Source organism: Solea senegalensis, linkage group LG13, assembly GCF_019176455.1.
Source record: "Solea senegalensis isolate Sse05_10M linkage group LG13, IFAPA_SoseM_1, whole genome shotgun sequence".
Taxonomy (NCBI): domain Eukaryota; kingdom Metazoa; phylum Chordata; class Actinopteri; order Pleuronectiformes; family Soleidae; genus Solea; species Solea senegalensis.
This window is the reverse complement of record NC_058033.1, coordinates 19788887-19807465: the sequence shown is the minus strand read 5'-3', so window position 1 is coordinate 19807465 and position 18579 is coordinate 19788887. Positions and strand designations below refer to the sequence as shown.

Here is an 18579-nt window from a genome sequence, read left to right as displayed (position 1 = left end):
CAGAGGAGAGGAGGCTTCCCCCTTTGGATTCAGAGAGAACCACCGAGTGAGGTGCGGCGCAGTGCAGCGTGGGGACGGGACGGGTGGTCAGTGATGTAAGGCAGAGAGAGGCCTGGTTGTGGGTGGAGGGTTACAGACCCTTTTCTGGTGCGTGTGTGTGGGTCCCAGTCCTCAATTTATCTTTTCACTCTTCCTGTATGTTGTGAGCACACAATGGCTGGACTGTGGACATCCAGTAATGAGCCTCGAAACCATTACAAAGCATTTATTTTTATTTTTATACATGCATACAGGCGCTGCCTTCTTCTTCTGTTGTCTCTTGGGATTCTCCATCTTTCCTCTTCCTTAATCTGCGTCATTATCCAGCCTCTCTCTCCTTCTCTTCCCCTCTTTCTGTCTTATTCATCCTCCTCTATCTCCCTCCGCACACTCAATCCTCGATGCTCTTGCGTTTCTCTCTCTCTGCTTACTCCCAAGTCTTGTACAAACAAACAAGCAGCGGGTGGCTCGCCTCTCCTATCTATAATTCAAGCCAGTCAAGCTACAAGCGAGGATGTTTGCCAAACACATGAAGTGCATCTCGCAGCATCGGAGGGAGAAGAAGAAGAAGAAGAAGATGAAGAAGAAGAAGAAACCAGGGAATGTGTTTCACCATCATGGCTTGGACTCAATTCACAGAGATTATCCCAGTATGAACTGAGAGATTAGAATGATTTTAATGGCTTTGTTTTCATTGGAAACACACCCGGGCATGGTAGGGATCAAATTTGTGAGGCCGCTGAGGTTTTATCATTAACCTGGATGCTCTGGAGAAGAAAGTTATTTTTTCACTTCAGGGCTTCTGTGTTTAACTCAAGGCTACAGCTGTGCGTGAGCAACTGACTGCAGGCGTTATCCATCGCACAGAAGTGCATTATATCCCCCCTGAGACCGAGCCAAACCACTTGTGGTAACAACAACTTACAACGAAAAAAAAGAAGTTGTTTTTCCAGGTGTTTGGACAAAAACTCAAAGAGTGTAGTTTTTTCAAAGTCCGCGTGAAAGGAGTCGTGTAATATTCATCTCAGTGTCTGACCCCTTAAAATTCACCATGAAATCAGTTTAAAATGATCTTTGCCAGTCCTTAAGGGTCCTATTTATTAAAGAGCAGCAGAAGTACCACACATTACACTAACGGCAAACCACACAATCATAAATGACATTCATTCATTCAGCAGAGCAACAGAAGCAGGTGGAAGTTATGGCTAGAGAAAAATCAGATAGAATAACTGTGGCTTTCTGCAGGTACAGAGCCTTGTACTGTACTGAACTTTTATTACACACCACCATGTGCAATGAAGAGCTGCAACTAACCATTATTTTCACAGTCCATTAATCTGACGATTGTTTGCTCCATAAAATGTTGAACAGTGTTTGTCAAACCTGGAAATGGACGCTGTTCTTGAAATGTCTTGTTTTCGTCTACTTAAACCAAAATGATTGAGTTTTAATGATTTCTCCATTATATTTGAGCAAAGAAATGAAGAAAATATTCACAATTAAGAAGCTGAGACAAACAGAAATCTTGTTTTCATCATGAAAAAAGCTTCAAACCGATGAATCGAGTTATTGTTTTAGCTCTCGTGCAACATTTTCCTTGGTAATTGGATGCTAATCACAGAGAGCTGCACAGAATCAGAGTCAATTTAACACCAATTCTGATTAGGACGAGATACAATCAGGATTTGTGTTAAATTTCACTCATTTAACGTCAAAATAAATAGTTAAATTGACTCTTTTAGTGTCAATTTAACACTGCTAGACTGCTTCACTTTGTAAATATGTGCCTGTATTTCCCAAATAATAAATGTAAAGGATGTCTTGGTGTTCCACATCACCAAACCTGGCTTTTAGTTTCAACATCCAACCGCAGGATGCTCACGCACGCTCATTCCTGGAACAGCGCGACCCCGCAGCCGCGTAACTGTCGCCTTGCCACGACTTGGAAAGAACCGAAGTTCAACTGCTGCGTTTGCTTCTTTAAAAGTGGAAGTACAAGTTTGAACTTTCCTTTTTTCATTGTTTGTTTTTCCGTCCATGCAAATTAAAATTTGGAGAAAAAAAAAGAAAGTGGAGGGACAGATCTTTGATCAGAAACCAGGACTTTTTTCTTCTTTTTTTTTTGCATTGCGTCCTGCGGCTGAGGCTCTATCGTGGTTGCCATGGCTACGGCACGCTCCGCTCTGTCTCCTCACTGCTGCATGGCGTGTAGCGAGGGCACCGGCCCAGCAGGTGGGCTGAGAGAGGTAGAAGAAGGAGAGAGGCACAACAGAAAAAGGAGAGAGAGAGAGTGAGATGGCGAGAGAGAGACAGAGAGCAGGAGCTGCTGGGAGGTGGAGCTCGTCGCACATCCAGAGGAATCACTCCAGCCGCTGGGGTAAAAAGGAATTAATCAGACAGAATAAATTAGAACATGAAAGGAGACGGAGGGAGAAAGAGCACTTCTGCCTCCACTCTTCATCTATCATCCATCTATCCATCATTCTTATCTTTTCCCCCTCTATGTTTATTTATCCCAGATTAACTTTATTGTTGCCCTTAGTTGGATTCCGGAGAGGCTCCTCGATCCGCGCTGACATCCTTTTATACAGGAAATATAACAGTCTGATAATAATGAACAGACAAGACTCCATGATAGCGGTGTATTAATTGTCTCCTTCTAGCGGCTCTTCTTTTGTCTCCCCTTTTGTTCTTCTGTCTTAAAAATTAGTAGCGATTACGTGATGAGATGAACAGAAAAACTTTTGATGATGATCATTTCTTGATCATAGGATTTAGAATTGTCACCCGTGGCTCCGTTTGGTCCCTAAATTTTTTCACTGAAGTCATATTGTTATTCAAGTCAATCTATTTACTATATTCATCATTACTAAATCCTATAAACCATCATCATGTGTCATATTTTATGGCCGACGATGGAGTAAAGCGTCTTGAAGTAGTGCCCCGCGTTATAAACTTAATGGTGGGAAAAGAAGTCACACTTACCTTTCATATTCCTCTAAAGCACCATAGACCATTTGTGTTTGTGCAAACAGGAAAAAAAAGAGAAAAAATATTCCCATTTGAATTCAGAGATGTTAAGGCCATTCATCACACTGTTGCCCCCGAGGTCTTTTCTTTTGCATGACACCCAGGGACGAGATTATTTTGATACAAACATCAAAGCGGCACATCACACAGAAAGAGCACCGTGCATGTGAGGTGAACCGGTGGCCCGCGAGGCAAAGAGCATGTAAGCTGATTGAGATGTCTGCTTCCACAAAACTTCACTCGGCGACAGTCGGGCATACGTTTAGAGTCGCACTCGTGCCGACGCACACGGACATGCCGGTCATGCAGGAAGCACTGAACGAATCTGTGAACAAATCTTTTTAATCAGCTGATTGTAATGATTCGGTGAGGTGAGGTGAGGGATATTCAGCTGCAACATGCTACTACACCAAAACATGTTTCTCAATTCTACACACTTTACCTTTGCATGTCTTTAGACCAGAGAACAGAGCAAATTAAAGGTTTTCCATGTGTTCCTTTTTGAAATTATAAGAGTAATAAAATGTTGGAAAATCTAGAAGTAATGTCTTCAAATGTGTCCAAGATACGTGACATTTTACCATGAAACACAGAAGAGCTTGAGCAAGAAATATTAAACAGAATTGATACGTTTTACTTATTAATCCACGACGTCTTACCACAGGGTTGTTTTTTTCCGATTTTTACAGTACAATGTTTAGGATTTGGTTAAAGTTAAAAGACAAAAGTTTGTCCCAGTGCCCTCCATAGAGGAAAAACTTGCTCCTTATTTAAATAAAATGTGATAAAGAAAAAACAAATCCATACATGCGGGTGATTATACTCTAAAAACACCAATGAACTTCTCTCAAATGGAAGTAATAGACTTTAAACTCACGCACGTCTTATCTGCACTTTGCAAGTGGAAGTTTTGATCTTTTGAAATTGAAATTTTTACTTGGAAATAATGCGATTTAGATAATGAACGAAGTCAGTCCTGGGATTTATTTAGATTATATTGAAACCAGTCAGCGATCAGATGATAAGTGTAAATGTAACTTTCTCAGCACTCAAAGGGGAAGAAAAGCAACTCGACCCGATTTCCATCTGGGGTTAAATTATCAGCGCACATCTCTGCCGCTTCACTATGACCCACATCATATTTTTTAATGTGGTGTTTGGTGGCCATATTTATGTAATAAATAGAAACGGGCTCACAGGAAACTTGTCACTGTAGGGTTTTTTCTTTTTTGTGTCATGTGTGGTGGCATTTCCCATTTGGGCACATGGGCTGGTATTTAGGCTGAGCTGCTGAGTGAAGGCTGTCCTCAGCAGCCGTGGAGGAAAGGTTTCACGATGACTGAGCAATAGATGCAACCACAGAAGTTGCGGACCGGGGATCTTTGAGAAGAGGAAAAAAAACAAGACTTGGTGTTTCCTCCGCCTCATACAGTAGGTAGGAGGAGGAGGAGGAGGAGGAGGAGATGCACCAAAAGGTCACTTTTATTTATCTATGCGTCGTCTTTCTTCACAATGATTGGGCGAAACGTCTAATCCCAGACCACAAAGGACACATAAATCAAGTCATATAAACACACCGAGTTTGACATTTCACGCCGAAAACAACCCCTGCCAGCTCGCCTGAGAATAAACGCTGTCGTGTGTGGTGAGCCTCTTTGGTGCCGATTCGACAATGCGCGTTATCAAACCGCTCATTTTTTGGCTCTCGCTAACCGGCTCCCACAAGACGGGCAAATATGGATGTGGCCTGAAGTCGTCCCTAGTATCTATTGTTTGAGCTGAACCAAACCCAGGAAGAAGTGCGCCTCGGGGAGGATTTATGTCGCCTGTGGTCGAGCTCTGCTTCCTCTTTCTCTGCGTCAATATTTTGGTTGCAGTTGATGTCACAAACAAGCTGTTAATTGTGGAAACGCTGATAGAGATAAACAAGTTACACCATTAATTAGCTCTCTTTAGGACCCGATCATTAGAGGTCATCTGTGCAGAGACGAGCGCTCACCGCAGCCGAGGAGAAGAGAAAGTTGCCATCTTGTCTGTCTCTGTCCACTCATTAAGAGAGTGATAACTCATTTCTAAATGCCCTGGTTGGATTTTTATTTTGCACCCAGTCATATCCTCGGCCCTGGAGCCAGCGGCGGCACAGTGTCATCTTTTATAAAAGAGCTCCGAGGGTTTTCTCAGCACACTGAGTCTGAGCTGGAGCACACAAATACTTTGTCTCTCTTTCTCTGTTCCTCTCAAGGTGTCAGACCAACACCTCCTCTTATATTACTCGTACGACAGCTCTTTCATCAGCTGCTGCTGCTGCTGCTGCGGCTCAGCTAGTTGTGTTTGGAAAACATGAGATATTCACACATTCATACAAAAGACTGTAAAAGGAAGGGGTCTCAGTCTCAGTCTTGAAGAACAAAAACAAATGATAACAATGATTTTATTGCACATCGCCTATAAGAGGTCACCTCAGACTTGAGATTTCAAAGTTCAAAGGTTTATAGATGAGAAAATAGTCTTATTAAAAGGTGTTAAAACCTTTCAAACATCAAAAGGGCCGCAGATAACTTTGGTGTCTCCAGAGGTTCCTGATTATTGTGAAGATGTAGCAGTAGCAAGTTAGGATGCAGGTTCTGCCTCAGATTCTCTGTAGTGTTGTTGTGTCATATTAAAACCCCTTGTGTCAAAAATAGCACGAGATACGAGGTGAAAGCTTTTGTCTTTTGTGTGAAATAGAGTAGCTGTAAAAAAGTTATTGGCTGTATTTAAAAAAACTTAGCGAAAACTTGGCGCACAAGGCACAAAAACTACTTGGTTTAGTAAAAATCAAAAGGTTAGTTTAGGTTAAAGTAACCTAACCTTGCGTCTTCAAGGTTAGAAGATTTATCAAGGTTTGCAGAGCTGACGTATCATCACAGGTCGTCTAACAATAGGAATACTACTATAGGATCTCCATAATAATCGGCTATAAGGTGAAATATAATGGAAGTCACTGTAAGTCATTGGCTGCATAAATTGTTAAATGCTGAACTTACCAAAAACTTGTTATTATGAACTGATGAAATGAAGCGTTAACATTGCGGATGGAGAGCAGAGAGATTTAAATTCACGTTTCCCTGCTGTGATCCAAATAAAAATTTATCCTAAGTTCTTACCAAAGCTTAATAAAAAGTACAAAATCTTCTTAAAAAACGAAAAACTTTGTGTGTGTGTGTTACATTTGTGCGTCGGGAGCTTGGCGGTTGCACGTACTGTATGTGCAGCACAGAGTTTCGTTACAAGCGGCGGTTACTGATTCATCATGGCCACGGCCCAGATGTTCCAGCGGTGTGTGGCAGCAGTGGACGGCAGTGTGTGTGTGTGTGTGTGTGTGTGTGTGTCCACTGGGCGTGTCTTGTGTTCATGCAGACATCTGAGCATTTTGTGTGTGTGTGGGTAATTGGGGAGGGGCGGGTGTGTTGGGGGTGGTGGGTGTGGGGGGTGTTTGGCCCTTTTTTTAAACATAGCTGCGTTGTTATAGTTGCCTGCGCTTTGATGTTGCCCAAACCTCCAACTAAGAGGCTCTCATTTCGGGCTCCTGACGCTGGAGCAGGCAATGACTTCCAGATTGGGAGACCTATACACCACCACCACCACCACCAGCCAAGGCTGGCTGCTGTGGCGGGATGGGCAGTGGGGGGTCACGGCAGACAGTCAGCACAGGTCAACCTGGAACAAACCTGGTGTAAATGTACGGACCATGAGATGAGATGTTGACACCAACGAAAGAGTTGATACTGTTGTTCATTGTTGTTTACAAAGAAAATCATACCTTTATATCCTCCATATATCCCCATTTATTTCACAATAAAATTGAGTTGAAATTGAACAGTGCTTCATAAAAACATACTGTACATTTTATTTTGAAACAGGAACAGGACTTGTTGAGTCTTCTAAATAGAGCTGAAACAATTCTTAAAACAGGATTTCTGATCGTTTTCGAGTCTTAAATGTGAATATTTCTGGTTTTCTTTGCACTGCATAACAAAGAAATCATTAAAAAGTGAATCATTTTGGTTTGTGGACAAAAACAAGACATTGGAGGACATCGTCATTTCCAGGTTTGGCAATAGTCGCTTAAAAAGGAGAATAATTGGACATTTGTCGCGGCTGTTCATTTACAGTGTGGTCGTTTTATTAGATTAAACACTTTTTTATAAATGGTTGTTTTCGTTGTGTCTTTGAAGGACGCCGTTGTCCCCAATTCATTTGATGTCACACTCTGATCTCTTTTGTGAAACACTTTTGATTGTCACCACTTAAAGGAACTCCATAGAGCCAGAGGTGAAAGCACCATTAATTCTCAGAGAATGTCAGTTTCTTTTGTTTTTCTCTGCCACACCAGGGCAAGGACAACTGAAAGAAAGCGTGTGTTGGCTATTTCCTTTTTTTTTTTTAAATGTGCCCTCCTTGTGAAATCTGAGATTAAAGACGTTAGACTCAAAGGCGCTTTGGGGGGGGGTGAACAAAAGAGAGAGTGCTTTAATTTCCGCTTCAAATATGAAAAGAGATGGATCTACTTGACTACGTGTCATCTTAAACTAAAGAATACATTAGGAGTTGTTTTATTATCAGCTTAAGGCTTTTAAATGAAGATGTGTGTTTTTTCTCTTCGTGCACACGTGTATGTATATATATGTACAAGTGTGTGTGTGTGTGCGTGTGTGTGTGTCAGGGTCAAGGTGGTGGGCGTCATCACAAACAAGTGATGCCTGGGATCCCATTAACTCTCGCATTCAGCGGCAGAGTTCTGTTCAAATAGAGTGGAGATAAAAGGCAGCAACAATATGCTGATGAATCAAAGAGCCTGTTTTAAGTGAAATGAGACTACAGAGGGACGGAGGGCCACATGTATGATTTCCTGACACGCTTTAAAAAAAAAAAAGAAGGTGTTTATCTAATTGGAATTTCTAAAAAGTAATTGCATCTTTGAAGTAATTATATCTTTGATGCAATCAACAAACGGAGGGGGGAGGGATTCATTATTCAGCCGCTGCATTTGGCAGTGACGTGATTTTATATAGCATATGTACTGTGAAGCTGGTGCACAAAAGTGATCTAAATAAGTGTTTTGTTTAACCAAAAACACTTATTTAATCTCTCGATGCACATAAAAGATACATGAATGTGTTTTAAATCGGGTGTTTCCTCTTGTTTACTTTGTGCGTCGGTCACGCAGGAGACCTCAGCTGACTCGTTCCGTTGTTGGCCTTTAAGGGAAGAATGTAGAAACATTATTACAGTCTTAACACATCAAAATGACCTTGAAGTTGTGTCACATGTGAAGCACAAACACACACACACACACATTTAACACATTTAAACGCTACCAGCTGCATCAAGATGTCTGCAGCTGCTGCACCTGTGCTTGTGCGTAGATTTAAGCATTTGTGTCGTGTAGCGTGTGGATGTCGAACAAACGCAAAAAATGAACAACAAACAATGAACACGGCCACCCGATGTTCATTGTCATCATAGTGTGATGAACTTCCAGACTCAGATCATTGGCACTGGGTCACAGCTGAGTGCATGGCAGTTAAAAAGCCTTTATTTACTCATTTATTTGTTATTCACTGATGATTTTTGTCAGTGTGGGAGAGTGTGGGTAGTTCCGCTAAGGCAGGGGCCTCAAACTCAGAACGACCTGGGGGCCAGTGAACTTCTAGGCTGGTCAGGGGGGGCCGGGTGAAGTGAAATAAGTCCAACAATTGGGGTTGGGTGACATTGCACACCATTTCAAAGTAAAAGTGTTTGACGCAAAATGAATCTGTAAATAACAAAAATAAAAAAACATTAAATCAAAATATACATAATAATTGTAATTAAAACATTAGACAGGCTTATACATAATTAAATGTTGAATTTAATTAAATTAAAGGTCTGGTGTGTCTGTATGACACCAGTTTACCTGAATATTTTCACGTTTTCAAGTATGTATTTGCATGAAAAATAGAGCTTTGTTGTTTACAATGGTTGGAAGTGTTCAAGCTACATTTTCCTGGTAAACACTGACCTTTTCAGGACTATAGTAGACCTAATTTCCGAGAAACCAGCGAAGGATAGGAGGGTAGGAGGTAAGATGTGACGTGTGGTTTGGGTAAGGGTTAAGGCATTGAACTGGTTTTAGTTAAGGTGAGAGATAAGGTTTTGGTGAGGCTGTCCACATGAATGGAACTTAATGCCCAGTCCTAACAAGGGTAGCTGCACACAACTCTGTATGTGTGTGTGTGTGTGTGTTTGTGTGTGTGGTGGGGGGTGGGGTAAATACAGAGGGGTTGATAATTATGGGTTAAATGAGTGCTCACAGTCAGCCTCCCTGAGTGTGTGTAAAAAAAGGAAGGCGCAGCGAAAGCCACTTCAAGGCCGACTAATTACCCCGAGGAAGAGAGGAAACATAAATGGACGATTTTGCGGCTATAACGTTACAGCAAAATGGCTACATCAACCTCAGCACGTGAAACGGAGCCGCAGCTACTTTTGAAGACTCGGAGCGGCGCTGCACAGATGTGTGTGTGTGTGTGTGTGTGCATCCATATGTGCAGAATGTATTTGTTATCTCTTTTAAGACTTTTTCTGGCATAAACACTGACCTTGTCAGGACCGTTAATCCTCGCCAAGATCAAAACCAGGGCCGAATGAGTCAGGATCTCATTGATTAAGATTAGTTTAAGGGTTTTTTTTTTAGGTTGTCCAAATTAATGTAATGACAATTATTCTGCAGAATGTGTGGAAAGTGGGGGAATATGCTGAGGCACATATTGTTCATATCTGCTCTGTTATTTTGCGTTTTTGCAGCTGTACTTCATCCTTTTATTCCTTCATTCTCAAGAAAAAAACTTTTTGACATTTGCATCAACTCCAGCTTTGACTCTGACACTGTGCTCAATCAGATTTTAATGTCATGTAACCTTTGCGATGGTGACTGCTGGTGTCACCGACCCATGTTTGGGATTTTCCCAGCCAAATGTCAGTGCTACTGTTGAAAATGTTTAATTACATTAGGCAGATCTGTGCGACTCCATATGTCAGATGTTTTAAGTCCCCCCCCCCCTCGCTCTGACCTCCTAAAAACCTTTTAGAAAAACAAACCTCTGCTCCTTAAAAATACATACTTAATTACAGTATTACTTGACAAGTATTTAATGCTCAGTATTTTCACATTCTAGTGGATAAATCTTTCTCCCGACTGTTTATAAATGTAAGCGCAAAAGTCTCGGTCCCTCAGCTTGACGACGTTAACGTTAAAAGCAAGAATGTTGTTCGTGCGTCGGGAGAAACCTCGGTCCTGACCCGCTGAATCCATCTGAATTAGCTAACGCTCCAAATACCTATAATTAGCTGCACCTGGATTTTCCTCTGTTCACTGCTCACTGCTGGTGCTGCTGTAATGAAATGGAAAAGCACTGATTCCTTTATTATGTGTGATTTTAAGACTCAGGTTAAGACTCGAATCTCTAAAGACGGGACGTGTTCTTGTGATATCTAGTGTCTTTTCACGCTGGCTTTAGTTGCTTTAGTTGATGACGTCATATTCCCCAGCTCTCTCTTGCACTGTCATTCATTGTTTGACAGTGCAAGAGAGAGCTGGGGAATATGACGTCATCGTCGTTTTCCTAAAGTAGTAGTATTATTCGCCAACGACACGGAAAACGCCACGCCGGCGCGTTGAGATTCTCCCACTCTGGGAGGTTTCCGTGTGGACTCTTGTTCCTAAAACAGCAACAAGATAAAAACACATCTTAGATTTGTTGAAAGGAAACATCATTAGTCATTTGTCAACACGAGCTGTTTGCTGAATAAAGCAGCAGGGAGATTTTCTCAGTGTATTGGTGAAGCACGCAGGAGGCAGGGACACTCGCTTACTCACTCGCTCGCTTTAGAATTTGTTCCCACATGCGCTCACTTAGATGTTTTCAGGAAATATAACCATGTGGGCACACAGTGAGGAGTTCATGTATTAAGTCAAGAGTCACACAGGTAGAAAAGTGGCACGAGAACAATTATTATTATTATTATTATTCAAAACTAGACAGCAGGAGCATTTTAGAATTGATTTTAAACTTTTGAAGTTTGTTTTTAAAGCCCTTAACGGCCTTGTCCTGGCCTATTTAACAGAACTTTTAACTGTTTTCAAGCATGGCAGAGATCTCTGGTCGTCCAACCAGCTTACGCTTGAAGTGCCCAGAATCTGGAATAAGCTCCTCCCCCCTGAGATTCACGTTATCACTGACCTGGACCTTAAACTTAAAACATATTTATTCAAAATGGCTTTTAATACCCAGTAGTGTGGTGACACCTTTTTTTATTCTTTTGTATTGTTATGGGTTTTTAATTGGTATTTTCATGCTTTGATCTATTTATGATTTGTGTCTGTAATGCTTTTATTTTGAAAAGCACTTGTGTGGTCACCTGTGGTTTATAGAAATAAAGTATCTCACAGACAATATTTTTATTCCTGGTTAAATAAAGGATATATATAACTATAACTGTTTATTAGTATGTGGCGTGTCATTATTCAGCCTAAAAATATGATTTATTTTTGGGGTCTATGTCACCAAATCCTACGGTATTTCCTGAAGGGCCTCTTTGATTAGGCTTCTTCTGATTATACTGAGTGCAGATAAGGCCGTCTCAGCCTCAGCACCTCCTCTCTCCCGCCCTTCAGTACAGAGGCAGTGCGTTTTTGTTTTCATGTGCCTCAACATTAAAAGCGGTTAAGAGGTTTGATCTTAGTTACACAGTTGGACGCGAAGCATACACATGAGAGAGTGTGTGTGTGTGTGTGTGTGTTTGGCCAGTGAGAGAGAGTTTTTAAGTTGTTGATGGACGGGGTAGATGTGGAGTGTGTGTGTGTGTGTGTGTGTGTGTGTGTGTGTGTGTGTGTGCGGAAGCTCTGTCTTTAAGTGATAAGGTATTCACTTTGTAACTCAGCGGGAGGCCTCAGCAGATCTGTCTCTCTCTCTCTCTCTCTCTCTCTCTCTGCTGATGTTACACTCACACACACACACACAGGTTTGTCTATCTCGGTGTACAACATAGAATCGTTTAAACTTTAATATAGTATTTTTCAGCATTATTCATAAACAAGACAAGATTTTGAAGTCTTAAAAATGTGCGCACAGGTTTGCACAGGCTTCCCTCTTAAGACGCTGCACACACACACACACACACACGTGCACGCAGGTCAGTTAGCACGCTGCAAGCATTAGCGAGAACTCGTTTTTTTTTTTTTTTACGTAAAGTTATTGAGAGCCATTTGTAAACAGAAACATGAAAGCAAACACGGCTGCATGCTGCTGCCTTACTTGATCATCAAAGGTTTTATCGATCAAATGGTTCTCCTCCTCCCGTCCTCCTCCTCCCTGTCCTCCTCTCATCCTGCTTCCTGCTACACTGGAAAACCAATGGGAGCGAAAACACCATGTTTTAAAACATCCAGCTTTCTTTATTCTTCTTTCTGTAACGTTGTGTCTTCAAACCTCAGCGATTCAGTTTATTTAACATGTGTACCTCTCACTCCTGTAACACCTAGAGCAGAAAATGTAAAGAAAAATGCACTGGTGACCCTCATGTGGAGGATAAAGAGGTCAAAGATGGATGGATGGATGGATGGATGGATACCAGGAAGCAGAGAAATAGAGCTTTGCACACATATACTTGTCATTACGGTAGCCCCTCAGGACTTCTGCAGAAGTGACGTCAGCTTCTCAGTACCGTAATTCCTAAACGGTTGAATAACTACCAGATATGGAAAGTGAAAGTTATCTTGACAGAAAAGGGCAGACGCAATCACTCATTGAAACTCATTTTGTGACAATTCTACAGCCATAAAAATCAAAATAACAATAAGCCGACTACTCGTAACGTTTCATACAACATAGTGACCTCCGGGAGCCTGCGGCCTGCACTGTAAAGTTAAAATCTTAAAGATGCACAGTGTGATCCTTCGTCGTTCGTCGTTTCATATCAATGAATTTTATTTTTTTTGTGTGTCAACAGTCCAACAAAGTTTCGGTGGTGCAGCAGTCTCACGGGATGCACCCTCTGACGTCTCTACTACCCTATGGCAACGACCACTTCAGCCCAAGTCCTCCACACCTGCCCACAGACATGAGCCAGAAGACAGGTGAGCACTCACACACTCACACACACACACACACACACACACACAAGACAGGTTTATCTACACAGTAAATGGAGACACAGACTGTGTTAAAGCCTCTTTAAGTGTAGTAGTAAAGAATTTTGAACCCGGATGAAGCTGCTAAAAGAGTCAATGAACATGTGATGTTAGAAATGCTCTGGAAACAAAACAATGAAGTCAACAACACAACGTTACGTTACATTCCTGATATCAGAACGATTTAAGGTGCTAATAAAATACAGTAAATCTATTGAGGGCGAATCCCTTGGCAGAAATTTAAATTAATTGTCAACTATTTTGATAATTGATTTATCGTTTTAGAGGGTTTTTCTTAACATTTCTTACAAGCTTTCTGATTTTTCAGCTTCTTAAGTGGGAATATTTTATGGTGTCTTTGCTCCATTTGACAAAACAAAATCATTAAAACTGAAAACACATTGGAGAACATCATGATTTTACATTTTACATTTTTTTAGCATTTTCCTACATTTTATGGACAAAAGAATACCCAATCAATCGAGAAAATAATCGACAGGTTATTATAGAGATCTCATTTTTCTTTCACACACGTTCTCGTAAATTCTATTCAGCATAAGACTTCCATTCAGTTGGACAGCCTACCCAAGGCCTTATCCCAAACCTTAACCATAACCAGTTAATATCCAGAATTCAAATGATGCCCTCAACTCAGAAGCTCAGAAATGAGGGAAATCCATGTGTTTTTGCCAGAAAAGATCTTTAATAGATACACACACCTATTCTGCTACACACACACACACACACACACACGCACGCTTAGGCACGCACATTGTGAGTGAAGTGGCAGCAGCAACTCTGTCGGCCTGTGTCCCATGGCTGCTCTGAAGTGGCCTGCTCCTCTGAAGGAACTGCCAGCCACACACACACACACACACACATGCGGAAACAATTAGCGTGACAATCGCACAAGCCATCACAGCGGCAGCAGCACACAAGGTTCTTCTTAGCAAACACTGTGCATACAAACACACACACACACAATGCTCTGTTTTTGAAGTCACAAACAAACACAGGCATCCAGGCGCTGCAGGATATTTGTCCCGCCAGAGGCGGAGCTTACAGGGTGGCAGTGGGAGCCTGTTTGTCTCCGCGTTCCTGATCCTCTGAGGTCGACTCGCAGCGTCGCGACCTCATGTTTGGCGTCGGGGAGAGCCGTAATCAGTGTCAGCGTTAGTGAGAGAATTTCCAAAATGTGAAGTAGCATATTTTTCCCGGAAAATCCAAAAACACGCCGTAAGGATGAGTAATTATAGTACGTGTCATGAGGGAGGCGGATGTGTTAAGTTCAGCCTGTCTGACAATGTTTGTTGTCAGTGTTGAAAGTTATTGCTCAGAAGGATCACACTTGCTGCCGCTGTGACGTCACAGGCGCGTTCATGGACTGACGTGAGCGCGGTTCGGCGTCCGTCGCACGTCGGACACCGCACTTCAACGAGTGCTGCTGCAATGGAAGTCGTGTGTTTTTTGTCTCTGTGAACGGTGGGGTCATCGCGCGTTGATGACGAAGGCAAGACCCCTTTTATTCATAAGAGGAGGTCGGGAGCCAAAGAAGCAGAGCCGAAGAAAAACAGAAACAGGAGATGAACAAAAGTCTTTCCCTCGGCGGCTTTGATTTAGATATTCGAGTTCAACCTCAGGCAAACTCCTGCGTCTGCTCGGTCTGGAAATCACCCTTCTCTCCACACACACACACACACTCTTTGTCTGGTCTGCATCGCGTACACCGTGTGTGTGCGTGCATGTGTGTCCATGGCTGACATGACTCAGCCTCTAATGACAGACTGAGCCACCTGCTTCTAACCCCACACACACACACACACCTGGCCCTTTGCACACAAGCGTTCTCACCTGAATCCTGATTACGTCTCCACTTTTCCACTCAAGACACACAAACACTCCTCCTATCATTCATCGGCTCGTGGCCCAGGTAGCACAGGCAGGGCCTTACCTCATCAGTGATGTCATTATTTTAGACAACAACGATCCTCATGTCTTTCTGCAGACGGGATTCTCCTTCATCGCCGGGGTTAACGTCATGGTTTTGACAGAAATTCAAAGGATTAAAGTCGAAGTGGAAGTACTGATGTCATTTAAAGATGCGGTTACTTGGTTTTACAAATTGAAAGTAACTTTATCTTTATTTTAACTTAATCTGCTCGCTGACTAAACTGTGACGTCCACTGGTTGGTCAGAGAGTGTCGTCACTGGAAGAGTCATGAGCGCGACGTCCAGCACAAGAATCAAACCGAACAAATGCCAAAGTGTAGATTAGATATAAAAAGGACTTAAAAATCTAAAATGTATTTAAGGAAATGTCTGAAATAAAGCTGCCGGTGCCTCCTCCCTCTGGCACATCGCAGCCAATCATAGACCAGGACGGGGTGACATGGCCTGGATTAAACAACAATGATTCATTAGATCGATAGAAGGAAGGAGGGGGACAAGGAAAACCTTTAAAAAGACAATAGAGATCACAGACAGCATCGTGTTGCTTGGTTCAGCCTGGTTTCACCTTCATCATTTACGTCTCACATCATACTGTATATGTTTTTACAAGCACATTAGTTTCCACGATGAGAAATAGTAGTTGGCAGCTCCACCTGGTGACTGACTGACCACCTCATGTAGTGTAGACTCAGCGTGAAGGATCCTCCGTCTTTGAAGGTCGCCACAGGCCTGTGGCGAGTTCACACTACACTGTCTACCTTACTAGTGACAAACATGAAACTCCATGAGTATGAAACTCATTGATGACAGCGAGAAAGATGTTCCTGAAAACAACTTACTAATTAAGTCATCTGTTTTGCTAGTTAGGAGGGAAAGTTGACGTCCGTCGTTGTGTCCACTCAGTTGTCGCTTCCTAAAATAAGTTATTATTGGACCTTAAACAGTAGTTGAACTCCTAAAACACCCCAACTTTCCCTTTGATTGCTATTATTTTAAAGAAATCTTGCAAGCTATCCACCCCAGCTTTCCTCGTCTTTCTGCACCATAATAATGATAATAATAATAATTATTATTATTATTATAATTCAGTGGAAAAAAATCAAAGTAACTTTTGCAGATCTCACCAGTAAATTTAACTACAGTGACAGTGGAGTCACAGACTAAGCCACATTTTCGCCTCACAGATAGAGTAAGAGCCTCAAAATAAAGAGACTTATACAGTGACAATGGCAGGGATTCTGTGGACGTGCTCGTTTCTATGGTAACAAGGGAGGTTGTTCAATTCTTTTTTTCTATAACTCTTATTCTGTCTGTTTTTGTGTCCTCGCGCAGACAGAGAGAGGATGAAGAGGTGTATGCTAATCATCCGTATTAGTATTATTATTATTATTATTATTATTATTGTTGTTTCTATGACACATTATTTCTCGTTTATCGCTCGTCAGCCATGACACCACAGTCGGGGCACGTGACCGATGCACATGCTGCTCTCAGACAACATTGCATTACAAATTTGACTGTTTCCCAGATATGACTGACTGTGAGCCATGGACTATAAAGCATCAAAAAAAAAAGCAGAAGTGAAACACGTCTGCTCACTGTCACACCACGTGCTGGATTAACACTTTCTGTTTAGTCTCATATGGCGCTATGACATCACAGATTGGGGGGGAGACTGTAGCTAAGTGCAAATTGTATATAACGCCGCAAAACTATTGTTTGTAATGTGAATTTACGACTATGAGCTGCCGTGAAAAAGAGCCGTTATATTAAAGGCAGCTATGACTTAAAAATCGCATCATAAAATATTGAAAATGTGTCTCGTGTAGAGCTGCAACTAACGATTATTTTCATAATCGATTAATCTGATGATGATTTTCTCGATTAATCGATGAAACGTTTGCTCCATAAAACCTGGAACCTGGAAATGATGATGTTCTCAAATGACTTGTTTTGTCCACAAACCAAAATGATTCACTTTTAATGATTTATTTGTTCTCCAGAGCAAAGAAATGAAGAAAATATTCACATTTAAGAAGCTTAAACAATCGGAAATTTTGTTTTAATCATGAGAAAAGCTTTGAACCGATTAATCGATTATCAAAATAGTTAATTTAGTTATCGATTAACAATCGATTCATCGATTAAATGTTTCAGCTCTCGTCTTGTGTTCCATTTTAAAGATGAGTGGAGCGTGAATGGAGTGTGAGTCACTCTGCTTAAAACCCATGAGAAAAACTGTATCGAAAACCAAGTGTGATCGATAATAAGACCGAAATTTAGAGCGATTTTAGTCACGGCTTTCGCTACACTGACTTTTACTCTTCTCGGGACGTTTGATGTTTGCTGTCCCTGTCAAAAAAAAAAGTGTCTTCTTACTGTCCTTACTGTAACAAATAACTACAGCGTCTCTTTTATGTGTTGGCCGTCAAGTCATTCAAAGCGCTCAGGTGCTGCGTCGCTTTCACTCTCAGTGGTTATAACCACGACAGCACATTATCAGGCAGGAATACTATTTTCAGCTCTTCCTGCACTCTTGGTTTTAACACGCAACACGTCCTGATGGCAAACTCACGCTGAGCCGGTTTGACTCAAATCTTTTCCCTTTGAAGTGTTTTTTTTTTCTTTTTTTTCACCGAGACAGTGCTAGCATTGAGACGGTGAGATAGTCGCTGGAGCTGTTATTAGATGGCTGCCTTAAAAGGGGCATTCCAAAGAAAGCTGCCCCATTACTTGCTGCTCACCCTCCCCGTGCTGCATTTCCCAACAACAAATATCGCTGATTGTGAAGAATGCGACTTACAGAAAACAGTGTCATGTTTCCATCGCACTAATGACTGATACATTAACCCTTGTTCATCTGGGGGAACAAGGGTGCTTTTGAACACACATAAAAAAGCGTTAAAAGTATTCAAATTGACTGTAACAAGTGCTTTTTTATCAGTATTCATGGCATGTTTTTTGTTTTTCTACTCACTGTTGTTCGTTGTTATGTTTACACTTAGATCTTTATGACTTAGTATGTGTATACATATAAATATAAATACATATATATATATACCTATACATATATATATATATATATATACATATACATATACATATATATATATATATATACATATACATATATATATAGTATATATAGTATATCTTGGCTGTTTCCCAAGTGCAAACTTAAAAAATTTAAAATGAAACTTAAAATAAGAAAAAATAATGGGACAAAAAAAATCGAGGGACATTTAGAATAGATAAAAATGTGCGATTAATTGCGAATTGCTATGTCGCAAGTGCTATGACATTAATGCGATTAATCGTGATTAAATATTTTAATGGTTTGACAGCACTAA

The 18579-nt window shown here is 41.3% G+C and overlaps 1 protein-coding gene across 6 annotated transcripts in view; it reads left to right on the top strand.

The window, feature by feature from the left end:
- Window positions 1-18579, top strand: part of tcf7 (transcription factor 7) — a 64809-nt gene that overhangs the window by 24834 nt on the left and 21396 nt on the right. For all 6 annotated transcript variants that reach the window (XM_044041963.1, XM_044041959.1, XM_044041961.1 and 3 more), the window contains exon 4: window positions 13099-13225. In XM_044041963.1, coding sequence (XP_043897898.1) covers window positions 13099-13225 — 127 coding nt within the window. The remainder of the gene's footprint in view (window positions 1-13098; window positions 13226-18579) is intronic.